Raw genomic sequence first — 25,733 nt, forward strand, 5'->3', positions numbered from 1 at the left:
CAGAAGAGAGATGGATATGGAATAAATATACATTCAGATGTAGTCAAAAGGATGATCCAAGAATTTCTTAATGTCAGAATAACTGGCAGGAGAAATGTATATGGTATTAATACGACAGAGGACACAAAACTGACCTGTTCATTTATTTTTTATCACATTTCTATGTCCACCGTTGTCCCAAATGGAAAAGTATCTATCTCCTTAAAATATATGTATTATAATGTTTAATAAAATGAATTATAAACCAAGTGGACTCAATTTTCAAACATGGACATCTAAATGGAACATTCAGATCCTATATTTGAATGTTCAAATTGACACATATGCATACACATTTGACATGTCTATATGCTGATCCTAGTAAGGGATTTGGTTGTCTTATTTAGGCATCTATGTTTGAAATATGGGTCTAACAATGTGCAAAGTTTTGTATATTTTGTATCTTAAATACAATTAAGATATTACAGAGTTGTCCAATATTAAGTCTGATCTAGAACATTTCACATGATTAAAAAGCCATGTTAGAAAATGAACCATTCAGTCATATGAATTGGCGATGTGTATAAAATAAACTAGTGTCAAGCATGAGGTATTCAATAGTCAAGTTAATAATATCATAACTCGGTAACTTGGTTTTCTATCTTGCCCTTCCCCCTGCTTCCAATCCCATTTCAGAGCTTCTGTATCTGTGGAGTTTAGGAATCTTGAGAGAAAAAACAAAATATTCTGGAGGACAGTAGTAGCCTTGAAATCATGAATTAACATGTAGTGAGAGGATTTTTATGATTAGAATGTTAAAAGCAATTATTATAACCTATTTAGAAAACATTGAGAGGGCAAAAGGGGAGGGGAGTGGTTCTGTATGCCAAAAATGGCATTAGCTGTTTCTAAGTCACTGACAACTTTGAAAAAAATGCTCTTGAATGCTTAGAGATCAAATGTCCTAACAGATGATAATGCACAAGATAGGATACTAATTGGTGTCTGCTTCAGATCACCAAATCACAGTAGAGAACAGGATGACCTACTCCTGTAGTGCCTATCTACAAAGTGTCAGGAAAAAAGCTGTGAGATCATGGGGAACTTCAATCTGAGTGACATGCTGGAGGTCTCATGCTGCCAGTACTAAAACATCCTTGGAATTTCTAAATATTGTAGATGACAATTGCTTAACTCAAACAGTATTGCATCCAACATGGGGAAATTCTATATTAGCCCTCATCTTGACAGCTAAACAGGGATTGATTACAGAACTAAAAATTAGTGGACGCTTTGGTACAAGTGATCATAACTTGATCATATTTATAATATGCAACAGAAAAAAGCCCAAATCAGTAATACTTGGTGCTCGAAAAGGAGCAGTTTCACAAAGCTGAAAATAATTATGAACCAAATCATCTGGAAGGAAGAATTTAATCAGAAAAAACAATGATAATTGGGAATTGTTTAAGAATAATTATATCTTACACAATTCCCAATTATCATTGTCTTTTCTGATTAAATTCTTCCTCCCAGCTGATATATAACAAATGGAAGAAAAAAGAAGTCAATAGTAATAAATATAAATCAGAATCTAAGAATTGTAGAAAACTGATAAGAGAAGCCAAGGGACACAAGGACGAATTTATGGCCAGCCGAGTTAGACAATAATAAAATAAGTTTTTTTAATAAAATTTTTTTCTTAAGAACAAAAAGAAACCTAACAATGGTATTAGTCCATTACTTGATGGAAATTATACAATTATTAATAATAATGCACAAAAGGCAGAAGTATTCAATATATATTTCTGTGCGGTATTTGGGGAAAAGCAGATGATGTTGTCATATCATATAATGATGATGATAATAACAATGACACTATTTCTATTCCACTAGCATCAGGAAGATGTTAGACAGCAGCTATTAGAGTTAGATATTTTAAAATCAGCAGATAACTTGCACTGAAGAGTTTTAAAAGACCTGGCGGGCGAACTTCCTGGACTGTAAATGTTGATTTTCAATAAGTTTTGGAACACTGGGGAATTGGCAGAAGAAAGCTAACATTATGCCAATATTTAAAAAGGGTAAATTGGGATGATCTGGATAATTATAAGCTTGTCGGTCTGACATCAGTCCCAGGCAAGATAATGAAGTGACTGATACAGGATTTCACTGATAAAGAATTAAAGGAGGGTAATATAATTAATGTCAATCAACATGGGTTTATGGAAACCAGATTTTTTCAAACTAATTTGATATCTTTTTAAAAAAAATGAGATTACAAGTTTGATTGATAAAGGTAATTGTGTAGAAATATACTTATATTTATGCAAAACATTTGAGATGATACCATGTGATTCTTTGTTTGAAAAGAACAGAATGTTACAAAATTAACAAGGCACACATTAAAAGGATTAAAAATTGGCTGATTGGTAGATCTCAAAATGTAATGGTAAATAGGGAACCATCATCAAATGGATGTCTAGTGGGGCCCCTCAGGAATCAGTTCTAGGCCCTATGCTATTTAACATTTTTATCAATGACCTGGAAGAAAACATAAACTCATCACTGATAAAATTTGCAGATGACACAGGGATTGGAGGAGTGGTAAATAATGAAGAGGACAGTTCATTGATACAGAGCAACCTGGATCATGTGGTAAACAGAGTGCAAGCAAAGAATATGAGTTTTAATATGGCTAAATGTGAATATATACATCTAGGAACAATGAATGTTGGACGTACAAGATGGGGGACTCTATCCTAGGACATATTAACTCTGAAAATATATTGGGGTCATGGCAGATAATCAGCCAAACATGCGTCCCCAATGCGATGCTGTAGCCAAAAAGGCTAATGCAGTCCTGGTACACATAAACATGCGAATCTCGATTAAGAGTAAAGAAGCTTTTTTACCTCTGTATTTGGCAGTGGCGTGACCACTGCAGAAATACTGACTCCAGTTCTGGTATCCACAATTCAAGTGGGACATTGATAAATTGGAGAGGGTTCAGAGAAGAGCCATGAGAATGATTATGAGATTAGAAAACATGCTTTACAATGGTAGATTCAAGGAGTTCAATATATTTAGCTTAACAAAGAGAAGGTTAAGGGTGACTTGATCACAGTCTGTAAGTATCTACATGGTGAAATAAATATTTGAAAATGGGCTCTTCAGTCTAGCAGACAAAGGTATAGCATGATTCAACGGCTCGACATTGAAGCTAGAAAAATTCAGACTGAAAATAAGATGTAAAAGTTTTGGAAGTGAGAATAATTAACCCTTGGAACATCTTACCAAGGGTCATGGTGAATCCTCCATCACTGGCAATTTGTAAATCAAATTTGGATGTTTTATAAAAATATATGCCCTAATTCAACAGTAATTATTTTGGAGGCGTTCTATGGCCTGTTATACAGGAGGTGAGACTTGATGATCACAGTGGTCCCTTCTGGCCTGGGACTCTATAAACATTTTGATTTACTCAGCCTAAACATACTAAATATTGATGGCATATTTGTAACAAAATATAATAATTTTTGATCCAACTTTCAAGCCCTGGCCTCTAATTTTGCACACACATTTTTGTGCACAACTAAATCATCTACAAAAATATGTTGACACTAGTTTATATATTCACTTCCTCAACTTTTGTATGCGAATAAGCGCTTCCACTTTTTCTTGTGAAATCAGTGTCTTCTACAAAAGTGGATGCACAAAATCGGAGGCTGAACATTACTCTCTTTGGATATAGATTTATTGACTACTTAGCTTTCTTACCGGCAACTGTTTTAAGAGTTTGAAACCATATGGGTCTTTTGGGTCCCCATGCAGCCAACTCTGGGCAGAGATTGAAACTGGAGAAATGTAGTGCATTGATTTACTGTACGAACAGCCATTCTTCACTGTTAGCACAATTGTTGACACATCACAAACAAGTGATGCTTTTGTGAGAATGACAGCCATTGAAGATTTACCCTGTGGAAGTTCATATGGTAAAAATAAATGAGTATATCCAAAACATATACAATATACCATTACAATGAACATAGCAAATAAAGCTAGAAATGGCCTATAGCTTGTACGGTCTTCTTCAGGAATGGTCTGTACCATTAGACACAGCAATGCTTCATAATTTGTTCTGATTGGTTGGCCGGGTGGAGTTAAAGGGGAAAATTTTCATCTGTATGACTTGATACCATTTATCTGGAGAATTTATATTAATTTAGATGGAATATATGGGGCCAAAAAGTCAAAGTTGTTAACATGACCCACTCACCATTCCACATTAAACAGTTTTAAACAAGGTTCGGGATTTGGTATACAGAGACCTCAGCCTGCTTAGTACCAGGGCAAACACATTACAAATCTTTTATTGAAAGTACAGAAACAGAAGGGAAAATGGTTAAAGCATTTGAAATGTAAAGTATTAAACAAAGGTTTCCTTTTAACAACATATCTTGTTCCCTTTCCCTTTAGTGAGGGAGAATCTTTGGAAGGAACCCCACCCCTGCCACCCTTGTCTGACTTCTCTTAGATGGAATTAAAGATGGTAATAATTGTCCTTTTGGAGAAAAGAAGAACTTTGTTGTGATGGGCTGAAGCTGTTGTTAAAGTCCAAACCTCTTTCGTAGGAGACAAAACATGACAAACATACACAAGAGAGAAGAGAAAATAACAATAAAGAAAGAAAATGCAGCTTCTGTCCCTGGTGTAGAATCTCACTTGCAATCACACTGCTGAAGAAACAACATTTTCAGCCACTTGGAGACCTGCCATATTTGTTCCAGCACGGGGCAATGTAGGATATTGCTTTTAACTGCCTTTCTAATCACAAGTTTATAGCAATGTTGCAAAATATACAGTCCCAACTAGCTAAACCAAATTCTTATTAAACAGAAGAAAAAGGAGAGAGATAAAAAGGGATTTAGCCAAAGCTGGTGGAAATGGTTTTGTTATCTAGGTCCCTCTCTCTGGCCCAGTCTGGCCAGGATCTCTCAGGATCAGGCTGCCAAAGCACAATGCTATCATGCTGGATTCAAGGATCCCAGGAGATAGTGGGGATAGCACCCACAATGGTGAAAGCTCACTCCTTCCCCTTTCATAGAATCATAGAAGATGAGGGTTGGAAGAGACCTCAGGAGGTCATTTAATCCAACCCCCTGCTCAAAGCAGGACCAATACCAACTAAATCATCCCAGCCAGGGCTTTGTCAAGCCAGGCCTTAAAAACCTCTAAGGATGGAGATTCCACCACCTCCCTAGGTAACCCATTCCAGTGCTTCACTACCCTCCTAGTGATATAGTGTTTCCTAATATCTAACCTAGACCTCCCCCACTGCAACTTGAGACCATTGCTCCTTGTTCTGTCATCTGCCACCACTGAGAACAGCCAGGCTCCATCCTCCTTGGAACCACCTCTCCAGGTAGTTGAAGGCTATTATCAAATCCTCCCTCACTCTTCTCTTCTGCAGACTAACTCAGCCCAGTTTCCTCAGCCTCTCCTCGTAAGTCATGTGCCCCAGCCCCCTGATCATTTTTGTTGCCCTCCACTGGACTCTCTCAAATTTGTCCATATCCTTTCTGTATTGGGGGGCCCAAAACTGGATGCAATATTCCAGATGTGGCCTCACCACTGCCGAATAGAGGGGAATAATCACTTCCCTCGATCCACTGGCAATGCTCCTACTAATGCAGCCCGATATGCCGTCAGCCTTCTTGGCAACCAGGGAACACTGCTGACTCATATCCAGCTTCTCATCCACTGTAACCCCCAGGCGCTTTTCTGCAGAACTTCTTCTTAGCCAGTCAGTCCCTAGCCTTTAGCGGTGTATGGGATTCTTCCATCCTAAGTGCATGACTCTACACTTGTCCTTGTTGAACCTCATAAGATTTCTTTTGGCCCAATCCTCCAATTTGTCTAGGTCACTATGGACCCTATCCCTACCCTCCAGCGTATCTACCTCTCCCCCAGCGTAGTGTCATCTGCGAACTTGCTGAGGGTGCAATCCATCTCTTCATCCAGATCATTAATAAAGATGTTGAACAAAACTGGCCCCAGGACCGACTCCCGGGGTGCTCTGCTTGATACCGACTGCCAACAAGACATCAAGCTGTTGATCACTACCCATTGAGCCCAACAATCTAGCCACCTTATAGTCCATTCATCCAATCCATACTCTTTTAACTTGCTGGCAAGAATACTGTGGGAGACAGTATCAAAAGCTTTGCTAAAGTCAAGATATATCACGTCCACTGCTTTCCCCATATCTACAGTACCTTCTATGATGAGATAACTGGCTATCAGGTTGGTCAGGCATGACTTGCTGTCATGGTATATTTCCCCAATCTGAACCTTAGAGTCCAAAAAAATGGGGTACCAGCATAAATTCCTCTAAGCTTAATTACCAGCTTAGATCTGATAAGCTGCCACCAATCAGGAATTCCAGTGCCTGGTACACTCTGGTCCCCCCAAAACCTTGCCCGGGGACCCCCAAGACCCAGACCCTTTGGATCTTAACACAAGGAAAGTAAACCCTTTCCCTCACCGTTGCCTCACCCAGGCTTCCCCTCCCTGGGTTACCCTGGAAGATTACTGTGATTCAAACTCCTTGAATCACAACACAGAGAAATGAGGTTTGTTTCCCTCCCTTCTCTCCCCCTCCAGGCGTTCCCTCCCTGGGCTATCCTGGAGAGATAGACAGATTCAAGCCCGTGAATCTAACAAAGGGATTCTACCTTTCCTCCCTCCCTTCTCTCACCAATTCCCTGGTAAGTACAGACTCAATTCCCTTGAGCCTCAACAAGGAGAAAAAAATCAAATAGGTCTTAAAAAGCAAAACTTTTAATAAAAAGAAAGAAAAAAAGTAAAAGTTGTCTCTGTAATTTAGATGGTAAAAGTTACAGGGTCTTTCAGCTTGTAGACACTAAAGAGAAGCCTCCCCCCAGCAAAATACAATTTAAAATACTTCCAGCAAACTACACATTTGCAAATACAGAAAACAATCAAAAGACTATAACCGCCTTTCTACTTAATACTCACTATTCTGAATATATAAGAGACTGTAGCAGGGAGATTGGCAAGAAACCTGGTTGCACGTCTAGTCCCTTTCAGGACCCAGAGAGAACAAAAAAAAAAAAACCCAAAAAACACAAACAAAGGCTTCCCTCCACCGAGATTTGAAAGTATCTTGTTTCCTGATTGGTCCTCTGGTCAGGTGTTTTTGGTTCCCTGTTTGTTAACCCTTTACAGGTAAAAGAGACATTAACCCTTAACTATCTGTTTATGACACTTGCCCTTGGTAAATCCATGTTGACTGTTCTTGATCACCTTCCTCTCCCCCAAGTGCTTCAAAATAGTTTCCTTGAGGACCTGCTCCATGTTTTTTTCCAGGGACTGAGATGAGGAGGCTGACTGGTATGTAGTTCCCCAGGTTCTCCTTCTTCCCTTTGTTAAAGATGGGCACTATATTTGCCTTTTTCCAGTCATCCAGCACCTCCCCTGATCACCACGAGTTTTCAAAGATAATGGCCAATGGCACTGCAATCACAACAGCCAATTCCCTCAGCACGATTCAGATGCATTGGATCTGGACCCATGGACTTGTGCATGTCCAGCTATTCTCAGGCCTGGTCTACACTAGGGGGCAGGGTCGATGTAAGATACGTAATTTCAGCTACTGGAGTAGCGTAGCTGAAGTCGACGTATCTTATTTCAACTTACCTCCCGTCCTCACGGTGCAGGATCAATGGCCGTGGCTCCCCCTGTCAACTCTGCTACTGCCACTCAGCCTGGTGGAGTTCTGGAGTCGACAGGAGCGCATTCAGGGATCGATATATCATGTCTAGATGAGATGCGATAATTGATCCCCGATAAATCGATCGCCACCCATTGATCGGCAAGTAGTGTAGACATACCCTAAATAGTCCTTAACCCATTCTTTCACCACTTAGGGCTGCTCACCTCCTCCCCATACTGTATTGCCCAGTGCAACAGTCTAGGATCTGACCTCGTCTGTGAAGACCGAGGCAAAAAAATAATTAAGTACTTCAGCTTTTTCCACATCATCTGTCACTAGTTTGCCTCCCCCATTCATTAAGGGTCCCACACTTTCTCTGACCTTTTTCTTGTTGCTAACATACCTACAGAAACCCTTCTTGTTACCCTTCATGTCCCTTGCTAGCTGCAATTTCAGTTGTGTTTTGGCCTTCCTGATTACACCCCTGAATGCTCGACCAATATTTTTATATTCCTCCCTAGTCATCTGTCCAAGTTTCCACTTCTTGTAAGCTTTCTTCTTGTGTTTAAGCTCACTGAAGATTTCACTGTTAAACCAAGCTGGTTGCCTGCCTTATTTGATTTCTTTCTGCACATCGGGATGATTTGTTTCTGATACCTCAATAAGGCTTCTTTAAAATACAGCCAGGTCTCCTGGACTCCTTTCTCCCTCAACTTAGCCTCCCAGGGATCCTGCTGATCAGTTCCCTAAAGGAGTCAAAGTCTGCTTTTCAGAAGTCCAGGTCTGTATTTTGCTACTCTCCTTTCTTCCTTTTGTGAGGATCCTGAACTCAACCATCTCATGGTCATTGCTGCCCAGGTTGCCAGCTGCTTCTACTTCCCCTAACAATTCTTCCCTGTTTGTAAGCAACAGGTCAAGAGGAAAATGGCCCTGGTTGGTTCCTCCAGTAGTTGAACCAGGAAGTTGTGCAATTACAGTTACAGGTACAATTATGCAGTCAGCAATTATTGTATTCACTTCCATTCATCTGAATTCCCTCCCCTAATCTTATTTTTTTGAAGAACCTCAAAAGGGATGATAGGTGAAATAGCCCATCTCTTCATTATTTTGTCTAATAGGACTAAATTCCGACACATCGATTTTGGTTCATTGATTTCTGGACCCACACTTCTCTTGGATACCAGGCATGATCTTAATAAAGTCCCTGACTTAGATCGGTAGGCCTTTCTGTTTGGATTAATTCAGTCTGTCTCCCTTCTGCACCTTTCCCATCAATATTTGTATAGCTTATTGTGATAGTTTATAAACTTGCACTCACTTCTCACAGTTGAGCTCACAATTGCGATAAATTTATATGCTTAATTACCACAACAGCTGCCTCTCTCTACATGTAATAGGACTATGGTTGTGATCAGCGGGGTACTCAAGCTACCTGTTTTAGAGGGAAAGGGGAAAGGGTTGGGGATGGTAGGACATGCCCTGTGAGGCATCCTTGACTCAGGAATTCACTGTTCCACTTAATCTACCACAGCCCATGCTTGTTAATTTTCTGGTCATGCTGTAAAGGCCATTTTTTTTTAACCAGGATACTTTGGGGAAGGGGGTGAATTAAGGATTATGACGTGATAAAAGAGGGGATGTTCTGATTAACAGAATTAATGTGGGTACATATAGCATATGAATTTGGGTAGACAAGTCATTATCTCACTAGTGCTGATTTTATTTTTGTGTGCTTTTGCCATGCTTGTGCAGGGCCACCCAGAGGATTCAGGGTGCCTGGGGCAAAGCAATTTCGGGGGCACCTTCCATAAAAAAAGTTGCAATACCATAGAATACTATATTCTCGTGGGGGTCTGGGGCAAATTGCCCCACTTGCCCCCCCCCTGGGCAGCCCTGTGCTTGTGAAAAAGGCCACAGCAATGGAAGGGACGGGGGGTGAAAGAATAAAAAGAAAAACTTTGCAAAGGGGTAATTTTTTCCTGAGTAGCTCCATATTACTTGACAAATATTGACATTACCCCAACACCAAACACTCTGAAAGCTTAAAAAGAGACTGTCAAGGTGAAACCTGGTGGGTAACTCTTCCATCATTAATCTAAGATTTCCATGCTCTGGCATGGCAGTGTCACTTCCCTGTGGGGCATTCACACTAATATTAATTGGCCTCGAAGCCTACATTCTGATCTCCATTAATCTTTTACGCCTCATAGGCAATATGCTCATGTAGACCCACATACAGACAACTAGAATAACAAGGTCTCTGCCCTAAAGAAGTTAGAAAATAAACTGCACTGATAATGAATCGTATAAATGCATAACAAATTACACTGAGGGTAGAGATGTGGGGGAGAACAGAAACAAGTGAAAAAGAATATGTCACTTGGCAATAATTTTATATTATATATACTAGATAGATTCTTGAGCCATACTCATTCCATAGATGGAACTCGCAGTGACATATATGAGAACTTTACACAAGGACTGAGGGTCAACAGGCAATAGATATTCACAAAATTTTGATCAAATGTTGAAAATATTTCATAGCAAAGTCCTTTAACAAAGATATTCTACATGACCCAGTCACTACAGAAGTGTAAATTCTCTCAATGTATAATCATCTGCTCTGCTCCCCTTTATCAAAACTCTGCTAAATAAAAAATGAAAGATATTATTGTAGGAGCCAGTATGTTACTCACTACTTGTCTGCTCTTACTTGTTTGTAAAAATTGTTAGTAACAGAGAATTCCATGGTGTAACTATCAGTGTCATCCCAGTAATCATTTGTCTTCACTTTAAATATGGATGGATTTCCAACTACTAGCTTCATTAGTGGCATGTGAAAGATTGGATAGGCTGTGAAATCAAGCACAGAAATGAAGATCATAATTACTTGGAACCATGTGCTCCCTTACTACAGGAAAAACTCAAGTGAGGAACAATTAAGCACAGGACTCAAAGTTTGAACTCAGAGTTGCCATCTAATGCTCCACTCAAAGGGAAGAGATTTGTGTCCACATGGCATCAACAGGCAAGTGTTATCCCCTACTCTCAGTTCTGAATGTCCTCCTCCTCAACATTAGTAGTCGCTTTTTAGTTTGGCCGAACAGGTTAGCTGACCTGTTACTGTAATGTGTCCTTACATAGATGAGTACAGATTTTTGTGGGAACCATAGCTGAGAATTTCCTGACTTTTTCCTCTCTGGCCTCCCTGCTTCTCATCTCATCCCATTCTTTCTAGTCTGTGCTGCTGTTAAAATCATCTTCCCATCTCACCACTCGATCACGTCACTCCCGTTGTCTTTGAATCAGACACGCTCTCACAATCGAGTTTCTCACCCTCATTCTCAGTGCTCTGCACAATTTTATGCTGGCCTGTATCTCAGCTCTCATTTCTCACCAATATTGTTACTCGGCCTCAGCAATGCAGCTTTGGTATGCCTCACCCACCTTGGCCTTTGCACCTTTTTCCATGCCACCTCTTTTGCTTAGAATATCATGCTTCCTGTTATTTTCCAAACATTCATTCTTCATTCCATTTCTTTGTTAAAACAGAATTCTGCCACAAAGCTTACCAACATTAATTCTTCATTGCAGTTTATGTGTGTATGTGTGTGTGTGTGTGTAAAAAGGAAGAAGAACTCTGCATCACTTAGCAATTTGACCATCCTCTGCTAATATATTGCACTAAAATGGGATTTTCAAAAGTGCCTAAGGAATTTAGGAGCACGAGTCTCATTAAATTTCCAGTGGGACCTGTATTTATCTCTCTCTGAGTGCTTTGGAAAATCCCACCAGATGTGTAGGAACTGTTATGTACCCCTAATTTAGGATGCAAAATCCTTGCCTAGGTACTGTGCTGCTCTTTGTTTTGTACATCATCAACCACACTATCATAAGGTTAAAATTTTCAACCTGGGATTGAATTGCAGATTTAGGGTCAAAATCTGCTATCAAATACACCCACGCAACTACATTCACTTACATTGGCATGTATGGGAGAGATCTATACCAGGGATTCTGATAGTTATCTTTTTAAATAGCTTGACCCTGCAAACATTTACACATGTGAGAAACTTGACTTATGTGAGGACACTCACTGAAGTCAAGGAGACTCTTCACACGACTGAAGCTACTTCCTGTGCAGGAACAAGTCCTAAAATACTGACACTAATTTTCTAACACTCTCACCAACGCTTAATTTTCTTTGATTCTTAGTGGGCGTCACAAAGCAGTTAGTCCCTGAGGATAGACTAGGCCTACCTCCCTTGGACCAAGCAGGTGAGTTCAGTGTAGCCAGTTAAAGAGGTCTGAGCTACCCCTGTACCTATAAAGTGTTGGTGGTGGGCAGGAAGAGGAGGGACTGATTGACACAGGCTGTGCCTGGGGAGGGAGAGCCACACTGGAATACAGCTGGTAGGTCCTCTGGAACAAGGTGGGGGTTGGTGCTCAGGGAGACAGCCCTGAGGCTGCTCAGAACTGAGAACCTGCCAGAGGGCCCTGAGAAGTGTAGAGCAGCAACCTGAAAGCATGGACTGAGTTAAAATTGTTTTTCTCTTTATTTGTTGGCTTCTATTAAGAGAGTAAGCCTCCTTGTAAGCAGGGCCGGTGCAACCACTAGGCAAACTAGGTGGCCGCCTAGGGCGCCAAGATTTGAGGGCACCAAAAAGTGGTGCCCAAAATATCTGGGATGCTCACCTAGTGCCAGCTAAATGTGGAACCCTCTTCCCACCGCTGTGCGAGGGGGCGCTGCGGCTTTGATCAGCTCCGGCCAGCCAGCTGGCCGGGAAGTGACATCATTCCTCTTCCGGCTGCTGGAGGCGCTGCACTGCTCCATGCTGCTCTGGCTCTGCCACACGGCCCCCGCCTCTGCTCAGCTCTGCCCCACCTCCACTCCCCTGAACTCTGCAGCAGGGCCAGGCCTGCACTCACCAGCGGGGTGCAGTGCAGAGACCTGGCCCCAGCCATGCTGCCGGTGAGTGCTGGTGGGTGGTTCTCCCTCGCTCCCACCCCCCTGCAGCCAGCCCCACACCCCCTACCTGCAGCCAACCTCTGCCACACCCCCCGCCTGAAGCCAGCCAGTCCCACACTCCCTTTTCTCCAGCCAGCCCCTGCTGCACCCCTGTGCCTGAAGCAGCCAGCCCCACACTCCCGTCTCCAGCCAACCCTGCACCCCATCTCCAACCAGCTCCGCATCCCCTGCCCTGCCTAAAGCCAGCCAGCCCCACACCGTCAGATTATTCATTTATTTTCATTAAATATGTAGTCTAAATAATTAAAGTAATACATTTTCAAGCCAAATGTGTATTAATTCTAAGTAACAATGCCACATTATGCAGTATTCATTTTTGAAAGTTTATAATAAGCAATGCTCCGGGGGGGAGGGGTGGGAGTAGGGGTGGAAGTTTCACCTAGGGTGCAAAATATCCTTGCACCGGCCCTGCTTGCAAGACAATTGACATGGCAGCATATATTTTGGAGCTGAGGAGAAGCCTGGCCTAGTGACACTGGGGATTAACACACAAGTGGAAAAAGCACCCATACTGCACTGTTTACATAAAAAACTGTATTTAATCATTGTGGTCCCTGGCACTTCCCGTTCTCTTTCCTGTTATTATTTTATTCCTTTGGTTTGATTTAGTCATACATCTATTTTTGGCCAACTATTTTTAAAAAAGGGTCCAAAAGTCAGGGTGTCATCTGTTGCTTATATGTAATTGAAAAATCAATGAAAACACATTTTAAAAAAAAAAATTCAGCTTCAACTTTGCATTAAATTTCTTCAACTGTATTTCTCCAAGCATGTCAAAATCTACTTGCCTTTGCTAAGAAGAGAGGGCCAGATCCAAAGTTCACTGAAGTCAATGGAAAGACTCTCGTTGACATAATGAAATTTGGATCATGCCTTAAGTCTATAGTGTTACGTTGCACTCCATATGCTTTATGAAAATATGTTTATGAATGTGAATATAATGTATGCAAAAGGTCTCTTGTAAGGTATCAGTACAAAGCTCATGATCTACTGAGTGTGTTCATCCTATTTGTATGCATGTATCCTTCTTGTATCTGAAGCTATAAATATGCAAAGTTTAGGTCATTAATGGTGGTTTAGAATCTTGATGATTCCCATTGACTATGACAATTGGTTGTAAATGGTTTATTTACTTGCACGGCTTCCTGTGTACATGTGGGCCAGCCCGTGGGTAATGAAGAATGAGGTCTCACAGGGACATGCGACTATGTCTGCTGATAATGAAATTCATCTTAAATCTGGTACTTTTTGATTTAGAAGGAGGGGTGGGGACCCAAAGAGACAGAAGATTCCCACGTTGTGCCAAAGCTATAAAAGGGGGTGGAGCAGGACAAAGCGAGAGCTAGTCATGAAAAAACCCCTAGTTAACACCTAAGATGTCTGCTGGAACTAACAAGGACTGTACCAGGGGAAAGGATTGGGCCCAGACTAGGAAGAAGTCTAATCTGTGAAAGAAGCTTATTGGAACATCTGAGGGTGAGATATTACCTGTAATCAGTTTCTTAGGCTAAGACTTGCATGTTTTTGCTTTATTTTTCTTGGTAACTTACTTTGTTCTGTCTATTACTTGGAACCACTTAAATCCTACTTTTTATACTTAATAAAATCACTTTTGTTTATTAGTAAACCCAAACTGCTGTGCATATCTCTCTATCAGTGTTATAGAGGGCAGAGAATTTATGAGTTTATGCTGTATATGCTTTATACAGAGTAAAGCGGATTTATTTGGGATTTGGATCCCATTGGGAGCCGGGTGTCTGGGTGCTGGAGTCAAGTAACCTGCAGAGCTGTTTTCACTTAAAACCTGCAGCTTTGGGGGTGTGGCCCAGACCCTGGGTCTGTGCTGCAGCAGGCTAGTGTGTTTGGCTCAACAAGGCAGGGTTCTGGAGTTCCAAACTGGCAGGGAAACCAGGCTCAGAAGTAATTTCAGCACATTAGGTCACAGTCCCAAGGGGGTCTCTGTGACCGAACCCATCACATATAGCAAATTTGAAGGTTTAAAATTAACCTAGTTATAAGTGCAAAGAGAAACCATCTGTCAAAATGTTTTAATGTTACAATGGCCATACTAAGGTGCTTAGTTTTGGGTGTGAGGAGAGAGTGGAGGTAAACAGAATATGGTTAAAAAACTTCCTTTTGTCTCAAAACAACCATGTATAATTTCAGTTTATAATTCCAGCAAGTGGCAGGGGCTTGAAATGTAGGACATCGTCTTCACTGGAGTTACTCCACATTTACATCTAACTGGCCATTATCATGTAAAATTCACCCAAACCAGCCTCATAGCTATTTTATGTTTTGTGTTCAGACTATAGAGCTCAAGAGATAAAACAAAATTCAAAATGTCTCACCTGTATTAACAGGGGTTACTCTGAAACCAAAATTGAAGGTTTGGGTAAGATCCAGGTATTTAATGGCATTCAGTGGTAGATTATTAAGTTCTTGTACCCAGTATCTACAGGTGTCTACTATAATCTTCCATTTTCTTCCATTCTTAGTGCCAAAGTCATACACAAACCACATGTCTGAGGTAAAGGTTTTGTTGAAAGGCACTCTCTCAGGCATGGTAGCATCTGCCAAAGCATTCAGACTATCCAGAACTTCAACAATCAGGAAGCTGCTAAAGCCAGGAATCACCACAGTCTTCTCAATATCAGAAGATTTAAATACATTAAGACTTGAAGAAACAACGTTCTCTGAACTATTATCTAAATTAAGAAAACAGAATAATTACATTTTCTGTTCAGTAATTTTTAGTATGCAAATCTAGGGCCAGATTATGGCACCCTTACTAAAATTGAGCAGTACCCTATTCCTTCACTGGTATGACCACATGTAAATTAACATATTATTCAGTGTGAATCATGGTGTCCGAATCTGGCTCATAATTTCAATAAAGAATGCTCGTAAGTAAGTTTAGAAATAAAAACTCATATTGGATTTCAAACATTTGTGTTTGTTGTAACTGCGATACATTTTACTAAACATAGGCTCTGATCCTGTGAAATGCTGTGTGCCTCCTCTTACCATGACATGAGAGCTGCACCTCCAGCTCTACTCCAACACGGGGTTTTGATACTGAGGAAACCCTCGGGTAGTTGCTTGAGCCAGTTTTGCAGCTGCTTTGTGCACAGCAGCAGGAGGCCGCATCCAGCCCTAGGTTTATAGAAGGGCATTTTTGGGTGGGTGAATTTGCAGCTTTCAGTGTTGATACAAATGACCATTTCTGGAATAAGTTTAAGGGTGGCAATACACTCTCTTTCAGTGGCACCATATCAATTGCTTATAATTTATTTGTACATAAATTTCTTTAAGTATGTCATAGTCATTTTTCCTCTGGGAAAACTAAGTCCATGGCATTTCTTAAAAAACAAACAAACAAACAAGCATTTTGAGTGGAGTTCAAGCTAGATTTCACTGAAAGATTATATATCTATATAAAAAAAACAGACACTTTTTTCATGCTTGTATAACTCCAGGACAGCTCATCTGAACTGGTTGTAAAATGTCCAGTTTCAGCTTGAGGCTGAGAAAAAAACATGGGGAGTTACAGACTCAAAGGAAGTGTTTAGAGGGAGTGAAAATTGGGGTTTAGAATACAATGACTTTTCAAAATATGTTAATAGTGGTGGTAATATTGCTCATTTGGCTACTCTGAAAGAAAAATGAGGAAGTCTGCAAACAACTCAGAATTCTCAGCGTGTTTGTGCTTCTAACACTCTCTCCCTCCACTCTTTTTATGTCACTTGTCTCCTTAGGTTTTCAGGGTTCAGATATCTTCATACGTGTTTGTATATCATCTACCATTATGGGGCCTTTGGACACCATGTAATAAAAGGATTAAATATGAATATTTCATGGTAATAATTAAGAATGAAGCAAGAGAAAATTGTCTCAAATTTGTTAAAACAGTTCTGATTTCATTGTTTAATAATATATGGAGATACACCTATCTCTCAGAACTGGAAGGGACCCTGAAAGATCATTGAGTTTAGCCCCCTGCCTTCACCAGCAGGATTAAGTACTGATTTTGCTCTGGATCCCTAAGTGGCCCCCTCAAGGACTGAATTCACAACCGTGGCTTTAGCAGGCCAATGAGCAGCTCAAACCAGTGAGCTATCCCTTCCCCCAATTGGTATATATACTTTTGTTCTTCTTGAGTGATGCACCTGTGCATACCATGTCTGAGTCCCAACAGCTTTTACCATCACCATTGCCCAAGAAGAGGCATAAGAAGCAGGGGAAATCATTGGCACTGAAGTCTATTAGGCATGGGGATAAGAGTAGAGTGCAGTCTAAGTCTAAGTACTCCTCTGCTTCGGTACCGCAGAAGATAGAGCCATTGATTCTGGCACCTAGATGGATGACGTCAAGTCCAAAGCCAGAAGGAACTCCTTCCACATCCGTGGCACCACACCGCATACTGACACTATCTCAGTACCAGCCATGCTAAAGGCATTTGTGGTTGCCAGGGATCTCCTGACCCAGTCGGTGCCAATATCGCCAGTAGTACAAGAGCCAATGCTGTTGGTGCTGGTGGACACAGGAGAACCAGCAGGATCATTATAGAGCTCAATACCATGCCAGATTCATGTACCCCTGACAGCTTTTACTTTGGTACTGGGAATGATAAAACCCATGATGTTCACTTCTCTATGGACCTCTCCTCTGCACCAATTGCTGGCACCATCTGGAATGGCACCTCTGTGGTCAGCAAAAGGAGAGTCATCTTTTTCCAAATCGGAGGCTGGTTCTTACATTTCCCATTCTCAGAGCCGCTCCTACTCCCCCTCCTCTAGATGTTTCGACCCTTCCTTGCTACACAGGTCCTGAATTCTCCAAGTTAAAGGATTTGGCCCTAAACAGTAAGCTCTTTGGGGCAGGGACTATCATTTATTTTGTATTTATATAGTGCCTGGCACAAAGTAGCTCAGTGAGGTTGTTGCCTTTAGGTGCTACCATAATATAAATATTAAGTAATAATAAACCTATATAGTTGTCCCCCAACTTTTCTATAGAAGACAGATATGTAAGTAATGAAGAAGTAAGTTGATCAGAGAAGGCAGATAGAATTTAAAAGTTGATAACTCGAAATAAAAGTGAAACTAGCAAGTTTTAAATTAAATTTTTAAATCATATTAACTAGAAATACCACTAACTATTAGAGAACATTACCTGTATGGAGTTTCAGGGAAGAGAATAGAGTAGTGCAATTTGAAATCATCACCTGTCTGATATTCAAACATTTAAGATTTTGGAAAAGAAAGGAGATGTTATTTACCTGTACAGTAACTAGAGTTCTTCAAGGTGCATTGTCTCTATGGGTGTGCTGTTTCAGATGTGCATGCATGCAATATGTTTTTGATTGGAGATTTTTGCCAGCAATAACTGTTTGGTCCACACATGCATCCTAGTTATCTTTGTGCACCATTCCAAGGGTATAAAGGGTAGTGTGGCAGGATCAATCGCCACTCCATCACAGTACCCAGCATAAGCTAGGGACTCTGAAGCAGAGGTAAAGGAAGATGGGTAGTAAAACATCAACAGGGACAGCACATCTTAAAGACCACCAGTTACTGTACAGGTAAACTCTCTGAGCAATTGTCCCTATGGGTTTTCCACTGTAAGTGCCTCCCAAGCAGTAAACTAATTATGGAGCTGGGTGTTCAGCATCCTATCTAGTACAGATGAAGTACTGCCCTGCCAAAAGAGGATTCCAATCCAGAAGTCTCTAGACTTCTAGCCCAATGCCTTGAGAAAGTGTGAATAGAGCCCCAAATAACCTCTTTACAAATATCTATAATAGAGATAATTTTCAACAAGGCTGCAGATGTAGACTGAAGTCTAGTGGAGTGAGCTCTAAGAATAGTCTGGGGGAGGGGTCTAATGTCATGATTTTATAGCATGTTCTTATTCACCCTAAAACCCACTTCAATAATCTGAGTAGAAACAGGGGCACCTTTCTGCAAATGAAATAAAGAGCATCCGGGAGGTTCTTCAGGACTTTAGTCTTTGGAGATAAAAGGCTAATACTCTCTAATGAGTGAAATCTTGCTTCTTCAAGATTGGCATGAAATTTAGGATAAAACGTTGGTAATTGAATGTCCTAATTAAGGTAGAATTTGAATATTATTTCATCTTAGCTGACATAATAGCTACTAGGAAAGATGTCTTCACTGCAAATGTAGGAGAGAACATCTTGCTAAAGGCTTAAACAGGGGACTCAAGTGCTATAAGGACCAAATTATGATCCCAAAGTGGATCTCAATAGGTAGAAAAAGTTTCAGTAACCACTTGATAAACCTATGTCATTGGGCGAGGGAAAAAATAATCAAGAAACCTTCTAATGGAGGGGAAAGCTGCTAATAGCTGCCAAATGCACTCTAATGGAACTCAGTGACAGCCCCCTATTTTTTAGGAATAAGTAATCTAAAACAGGAGATAGCTGTCACTCACGAGGAAGCAGACCAAATGTAGAACCTCTTCCATTTCCCGTATGTCCTTCTTGTAGAAGGTTTTCTGCTGTGGGTGGAATTGTGCATCTCTATCCTGCCTGAACACTCAAGATACCCTTTCTGACTGATATTCTGGGGAGGGACTCCTAGAAAAATAAGGTTGTGTGTTCTCATCTCTATGTTGTGAATCTGATAAGAGACATCAAATTCAAAAGTGTGGCATGCAGTTCAAGGTGGAGTAATTTGTGGTAAGGTCTATGCTTTGGTCAGTACTGAAGATTCAGTTGGTTTTGATGACAGTCTTGTGACTCATATTGACAGGTGCATATCTCCTGACAAAAGAAGAGATTCCAATTCCTCTGGTACTAGGAGATCCTGGGGTAGAATAAATCTATCTGGTGCTGGTGTCAACTGAGGAGAAGGCACTTGCTATATTAATCCTACATGGAAAGAAGTAGCTAGTACTGGTAGTGGAGTCATTGATTTAGCCAATACTGAATAACTCTTCAGAACCAACCACTTTGCTGGTGCCCAGGACTTGCTTGCTTGTCAAAGCAAAGAGAAGCACTCAGAGAAGAATTTGAGATATCTAGCCATGAAGAAATAGAAAAGAAATTCAGTTTTATGCTTTTGGAGAACTAACCTCAATGAAATGTGAATTCCTTTATCTGCAGCTTAAATATAGTGTACATTCAGACTGCTAGAATGGGGATTTTTTTTTGTAGAAGGTCATATAAGAGGTTATTTTCCAAAAAAAAAGGACCTCATTACTGTACAGAATCAATAGAATCTGTAACTTACCTTCAGAAACAAGCTGAAGCTTAACTCTGGTGGTGTCTGACACCTTCAAAATACTTAAAGAATTATGTATAAAGGAGTTTTTCTCTTCAGATCCAAAGGGAAACTTTTCCAGAACGTCTACGATGACAGAGGATAAATATTGTGGAGGATATTCATGATGGAAAACATTGACTATTGTAGCTGATCCACTTGGCCTACATGGGCAGGAAGCATATATTTGTTATTACATTAGACAATTCGCTAATTAAAGAATTTACACATACTCAAGTCCAACCCTGTTCACAACAGTACTTAAAGAAGATACATAAATCCAATTGACTTCAATAGGATTTAAGCATAAGTTTAGACAGTTAAGCATATGTTTAAACACCATTCCTGAATGGATATGCTTTCATGAACTAAGGTGGTAGTCAGGTCCGTTAGAGTAGAAATTACCCATGTCTGTCTCCAACACAAAGCCAGAAAAATTGGACTGTGTCCAGTGTTGGGTGCAAGTAGCAGAGATAGAATTCACTTCCTAACCTGCAGGCAGGCTATGGAGCTTCAGTGCAACCCCTCTAAAGTTGATATTCCATCCCATGGACTATAAAAGCAGTCACTGCCACTCTGTTCCTCTTCTACTATGTTCCTGCCTCTGGAGAACTTAGTGCAGAGGCTCTCTCATGATGGCAGCTGTTTTCAATCACCATGTTGTTTTAACACATGTGGTGCTAAAAATGCTGCCAGAGACAGAGAAACAAGGGTACTAGAGTTCCCAGTGGTCCCATCACCACTGCAGCTGAACTGGTCTTAGAAATGGTAGGAATTTTTTGTAACAATTCCATAGTGTAGACAAAGTTTGAAGTAAATTCTTGGTGCATCAGAAAGCTGCAGCTGAAAAAACTCAATCCAGATGCAAAGGGAAAGAAGAGTGAAAGAGGCTATACTGATGATTTCTACTGTTATTTCTGAAGAAAGACAGGTGACTGCTGGCAAGGGTAAAGTGGGGAAGTGTAGTTTGCTGCAGAGCTCAAAGTATATTTAAAACATAACTGCTGATTGACATAGTTGAATAGCTTCTTTACCTATGAAGTCCTTTGCCTGTCTGCTGAGGCAAACAAAGGGTTATAATGGTGGCGATCTGTGTCAGGTGGATGCCTGTTCACTAGTACTGCCACAATGTCCTTCACACAGCAACCAGAAGGTAAGATTTAGCCCATTAGACAGAGAAACTTGCTCTAATGATATTGAACGCTCTAACAGACATTTACATTCAACACAAAGTCAACACATAATTAGGTTATGACTGTCTGCTGCTATGCAAATGAGGCACAGGGCTGGAGAAACAGAGTTGATGTAAACTGGCAGAGCAGTATTAGGACATTTTCATGAGCATTACATTCATTTACAAAATTTAAAACCAAAAATAACCACAAGCAATACAGGAACTAGACCAAAATGAAGTTTTATGTGCTGTCAGCTATTTCTAAAAACCCTTCGCACCAGTGTTGTGCTCATAGACTCATAGACTTTAGGACTGGAAGGGACCTCGAGAGGTCATCGAGTCCGGTCCCCTGCCCTCATGGCAGGACCAAATACTGTCTAGACCATCCCTGATAGACATTTATCTAACCTACTCTTAAATATCTCCAGAGATGGAAATTCCACAACCTCCCTAGGCAATCTATTCCAGTGTTTAACTACCCTGACAGTTAGGAACTTTTTCCTAATGTCCAACCTAAATCTCCCTTGCTGCAGTTTAAGCCCATTGCTTCTTGTTCTATCATTGGAGGCTAAGGTGAACAAGCTTTCTCTCTCCTCCTGATGACACCCTTTTAGATACCTGAAAACTGAAATCATGTCCCCTCTCAGTCTTCTCTTTTCCAAACTAAACAAACCCAATTCCTTCAGCCTTCCTTCATAGGTCATGTTCTCAAGACCTTTAATCATTCTTGTTGCTCTTCTCTGGACCCTCTTCAATTTCTCCACATCTTTCTTGAAATGCAGTGCCCAGAACTGGACACAATACTCCAGTTGAGGCCTAACCAGCGCAGAGTAAAGCGGAAGAATGACTTCTCGTGTCTTGTTTACAACACACCTGTTAATGCATCCCAGAATCACGTTTGCTTTTTTTGCAACAGTATCACATTGTTGACTCATATTAAGCTTGTGGTCCACTATGACCCCTAGATCTCTTTCTGCCATACTCCTTCCTAGACAGTCTCTTCCCATTCTGTATGTGTGAAACTGATTGTTCCTTCCTAAGGCCACGTCCAGACTAGAAATTAAAATCGATTTTAGATACGCAACTTCAGCTACGTGAATAACGTAGCTGAAGTCGAATTTCTAAAATCGAGGTACTCACCAGTCTGGACGGCGCTGCATCGATGTCCGCGGCTCTCCGTGTCGATTCCGGAACTCCGTTCAGATTGATGGAGTTCCGGAATCGATGTAAGCGCGCTCGGGGATCGATACACCGCGTCCAGACTAGACGCGATATATCGATCCCCGAGCAATCGATTTTAACCCGCCGATGCCGCGGGTTAGTCTGGACGAGGGCTAAGTGGAGCACTTTGCATTTATCTTTATTGAACTTCATCCTGTTTACCTCAGACCATTTCTCCAATTTGTCCAGATCATTTTGAATTTTGACCCTGTCCTCCAAAGCAGTTGCAATCCCTCCCAGTTTGGTATCGTCCGCAAACTTAACAAGCATACTTTCTATGCCAACATCTAAATTGTTGATGAAGATATTGAACAGAGCCGGTCCCAAAACAGACCCCTGCGGAACCCCACTTGTTATACCTTTCCAGTAGGATTGGGAGCCATTAATAACTACTCTCTGAGTACGGTTATCCAGCCAGTTATGCACCCACCTTATAGTAGCCCCATCTAAATTGTACTTTCCTAGTTTATCTATAAGAATATCATGCGAGACCGTATCAAATGCCTTACTAAAGTCTAGGTATATCACATCCACCGCTTCTCCCTGATGTAACACATGATGTTAGTGTGCACAAGAAGGAAGTAAATAAAAAGCTGCAATAAATCCAAGCTACACACACACACACACACACACACACACACACACACACACACACACACACACACACACACACACACACACACACACACACAAATGTAAGGGCTAGATACTACAGTCCCAAATTAAATAAAACTACCATTGAACTCCCACTGGACTTAATGGTATCCTAGTAAATTCCACTTATGACTCTCTTTCATGATTCTGCCATTTTACTTAGATTGTTTGCTGCTGACGTTGCTCCATTGGACAATTAGAGGGCAATGTTTGCTGCTAACCATCTGGCAAAGAAAGGCTTTCCGAAGGCCACTGAGCATCTATAGGACTTCAGTGCAAGCTTTGCTTGGAGTACACCAAGACTGTACCCATCCTTTGCAGAATGGAAAAAGTAAAAATTGACAGAAAAATCCATATCCAGCTAAAATCTGCCCTTGGTTATACCCTGGTAACCCCATTGAAGCCAATAGATTTGGAAAGTATGATTGAGGGCAGCTCTTTGCCCAATGTTTCCACATTCCTAAAATGGTATATAAAACATTTTAATAAAATACCAACTATGAAAAAAAGTATTTAGCAATGCTCTTTTAAATGATTACCACATGAAAATATTGAATGTTCTTTGATACTAATAATATAGCAAGAGTTCATCTATTTACCAATATTGTAACACCTTGCCTTTGTGCAGACCATAAAATCTTGACTTTTGAACACTTCTTGATTTTGCATTCAATGGGATATGTTCCAAAAATACCATTTGCTGTTCAGTGATGTATTGTGGCGACAATGGGCCATCAAAACCTATGTCGTCCTCCTAGAATGGAGGGAATATAGTAGTTGTTATCCTTTTTCTTTTTATTCTTCTTTGCCTAAACAATGTAAAATATAAAATTGTGCTGATGCCTTGAAAACTGAATAAAGACAAATTAGTAAAATAAGGACATTTCAAATAATCTGTTCCTTCCCTCCATATAAAATGTTACAAAAGTTTTCTAACACCTACAGGACACTGTAAATATAGAGACCATCCCATTAAAAAGGCAACAGTAGCCAAGCTTAAGAGAGTGATATTTGAGGTACAGCAGTTATTTCCTTTGCTAAGTAAAGGGAAAACTGCAGCATCTGAGATGTGAAACTGTTGGCAAATGTTTTTAAATGGCAACAAAGGTATTTCTTTTGAGTTCACTGATTATTTTTTTTAAATAGTAATTAAAAAACCCAGTAAATACAAGGACTATATTATTGGACAATTACGTGTTGCCCATTTGATTTAACAGGTATTATGCCAACTTCTTACTATATCGTTATTAGCAACTATGGACGAAGGTCACATTTCCTGGAATATTTATAATTGAAATGTGATTTTTTTTTTAGGTTAACCATGTTGCTTAGGCCCATAGACTGATCAGATTTTACCTAAATTCCACTCAGCCTCCCACTTCTTATTCCTGCATCATGAGCTTCTCTCTATTACTGTGAAAGAAAGTTCATTTCTTCATAGTTCTTAAGCCTTCTCTTCTTTTGGTATTAGTCAGTACATTATTCCGTCTCACCATATACTTGGGAATTGCTCTGCTCACTTAATTAAAATGTTACTATTTAAACTCAAATTCTGCAAAGCACTGAGAAATAATTGGCATAAAAGATACTATATAAAAAGAAATACAATTTACCAGCACCCGCTCTCTGTGTGAGCAGCACTGGGTGATTCGGCTCTCCTCCATTTAAGGTGAAATCCACTTGTGTGTGGAGGGCACACTCAAAACCTTCTGCTCTATTCAAGCATAGCATTGCACCATCTGCTAGTGGGGAAAGGCCTGTGCAAACCTGTGCTGAATCCAAATAGGAGAGCCAGACGATGATGTTTGAAGTGGAATGGAGAGATGGACTACTGGATCCACACTTAATTGTACTCAGCATAAAAGTGAAGAAAGGTCTGTGACTTATTCCAGGTCCTGGACTAGAAATACCCAGACAGGGGTTCCACAGCAGCCTTGTAGCTTGTCCAAAGGCTGAGGGTGGATTCCTTGAAATTTCCTTGAAATTTCCTTGAACTTTGTGCCTGGGGAGGCAGGAGTGGTTTTAAAAGTATTCTACAAGAGTTTGATAATGTTGTTATACAACTAACCTGTATTAGAGTGATAACATCAAGCAGGTGTATTTCCAGACTATCAGAGACTGATTCATTCAGTGAAATTATATTTAAAGACCCCAAGTGGTCATAGTACAAATTGAAAACATTGTGTGCTGATGTCGTAAGCTTGGCATATCTTTCTAAACCTACAGAGAAAGAACATAGGAGAAGATGCTGAAAATAGGTCACCTGCACAACCAAAACTTGGTAGCACAGTGAGTTTCGGTTTATTGCAACAGGGCTGAAGGCTGCTGTTGGCTTCCGAGGGAGCTGTGATGGCTCAGGATGAGGCCTCTGTCTCAGAAGAAACAAGCTTATGGTAAGTTAATAAATAAAAACTGTTTAGAACAAAATCACAAACAAATGTAATTGAATGATTATCTCCTAAGGCACACACTATACAAGGTCCTGATTCTGCACTGAGCACTGGGATAAGCCCGTGTGTTCATTATCATCAAAGAGGCTCTGCCTGGCTCAAGGGATCAATGCATACATGCTCATTGCAGGCTCAAAGCCCCAAGGTTCAGTCCTGCAATCAGTTAAGTCAATGACAAAACTCCCACTGACTTCAGTCATAG

The 25,733-nt window shown here is 40.6% G+C and overlaps 1 protein-coding gene across 1 annotated transcript in view; it reads right to left on the minus strand.

The window, feature by feature from the left end:
* Window positions 1–25,733, minus strand: part of CATSPERB (cation channel sperm associated auxiliary subunit beta) — a 95,962-nt gene that overhangs the window by 39,622 nt on the left and 30,607 nt on the right. The window contains exons 15-20 of the mRNA XM_050956007.1: window positions 25,150–25,301; window positions 23,681–23,835; window positions 20,003–20,196; window positions 15,098–15,454; window positions 10,431–10,570; window positions 3,760–3,957 (exon numbers count right to left, since the gene is read on the minus strand). Of these exons, the coding sequence (XP_050811964.1) occupies window positions 3,760–3,957; window positions 10,431–10,570; window positions 15,098–15,454; window positions 20,003–20,196; window positions 23,681–23,835; window positions 25,150–25,301 (1,196 nt within the window). The remainder of the gene's footprint in view (window positions 1–3,759; window positions 3,958–10,430; window positions 10,571–15,097; window positions 15,455–20,002; window positions 20,197–23,680; window positions 23,836–25,149; window positions 25,302–25,733) is intronic.

Source organism: Gopherus flavomarginatus, chromosome 5 (genome assembly GCF_025201925.1).
Source record: "Gopherus flavomarginatus isolate rGopFla2 chromosome 5, rGopFla2.mat.asm, whole genome shotgun sequence".
In the NCBI taxonomy this organism is placed as follows: domain Eukaryota; kingdom Metazoa; phylum Chordata; order Testudines; family Testudinidae; genus Gopherus; species Gopherus flavomarginatus.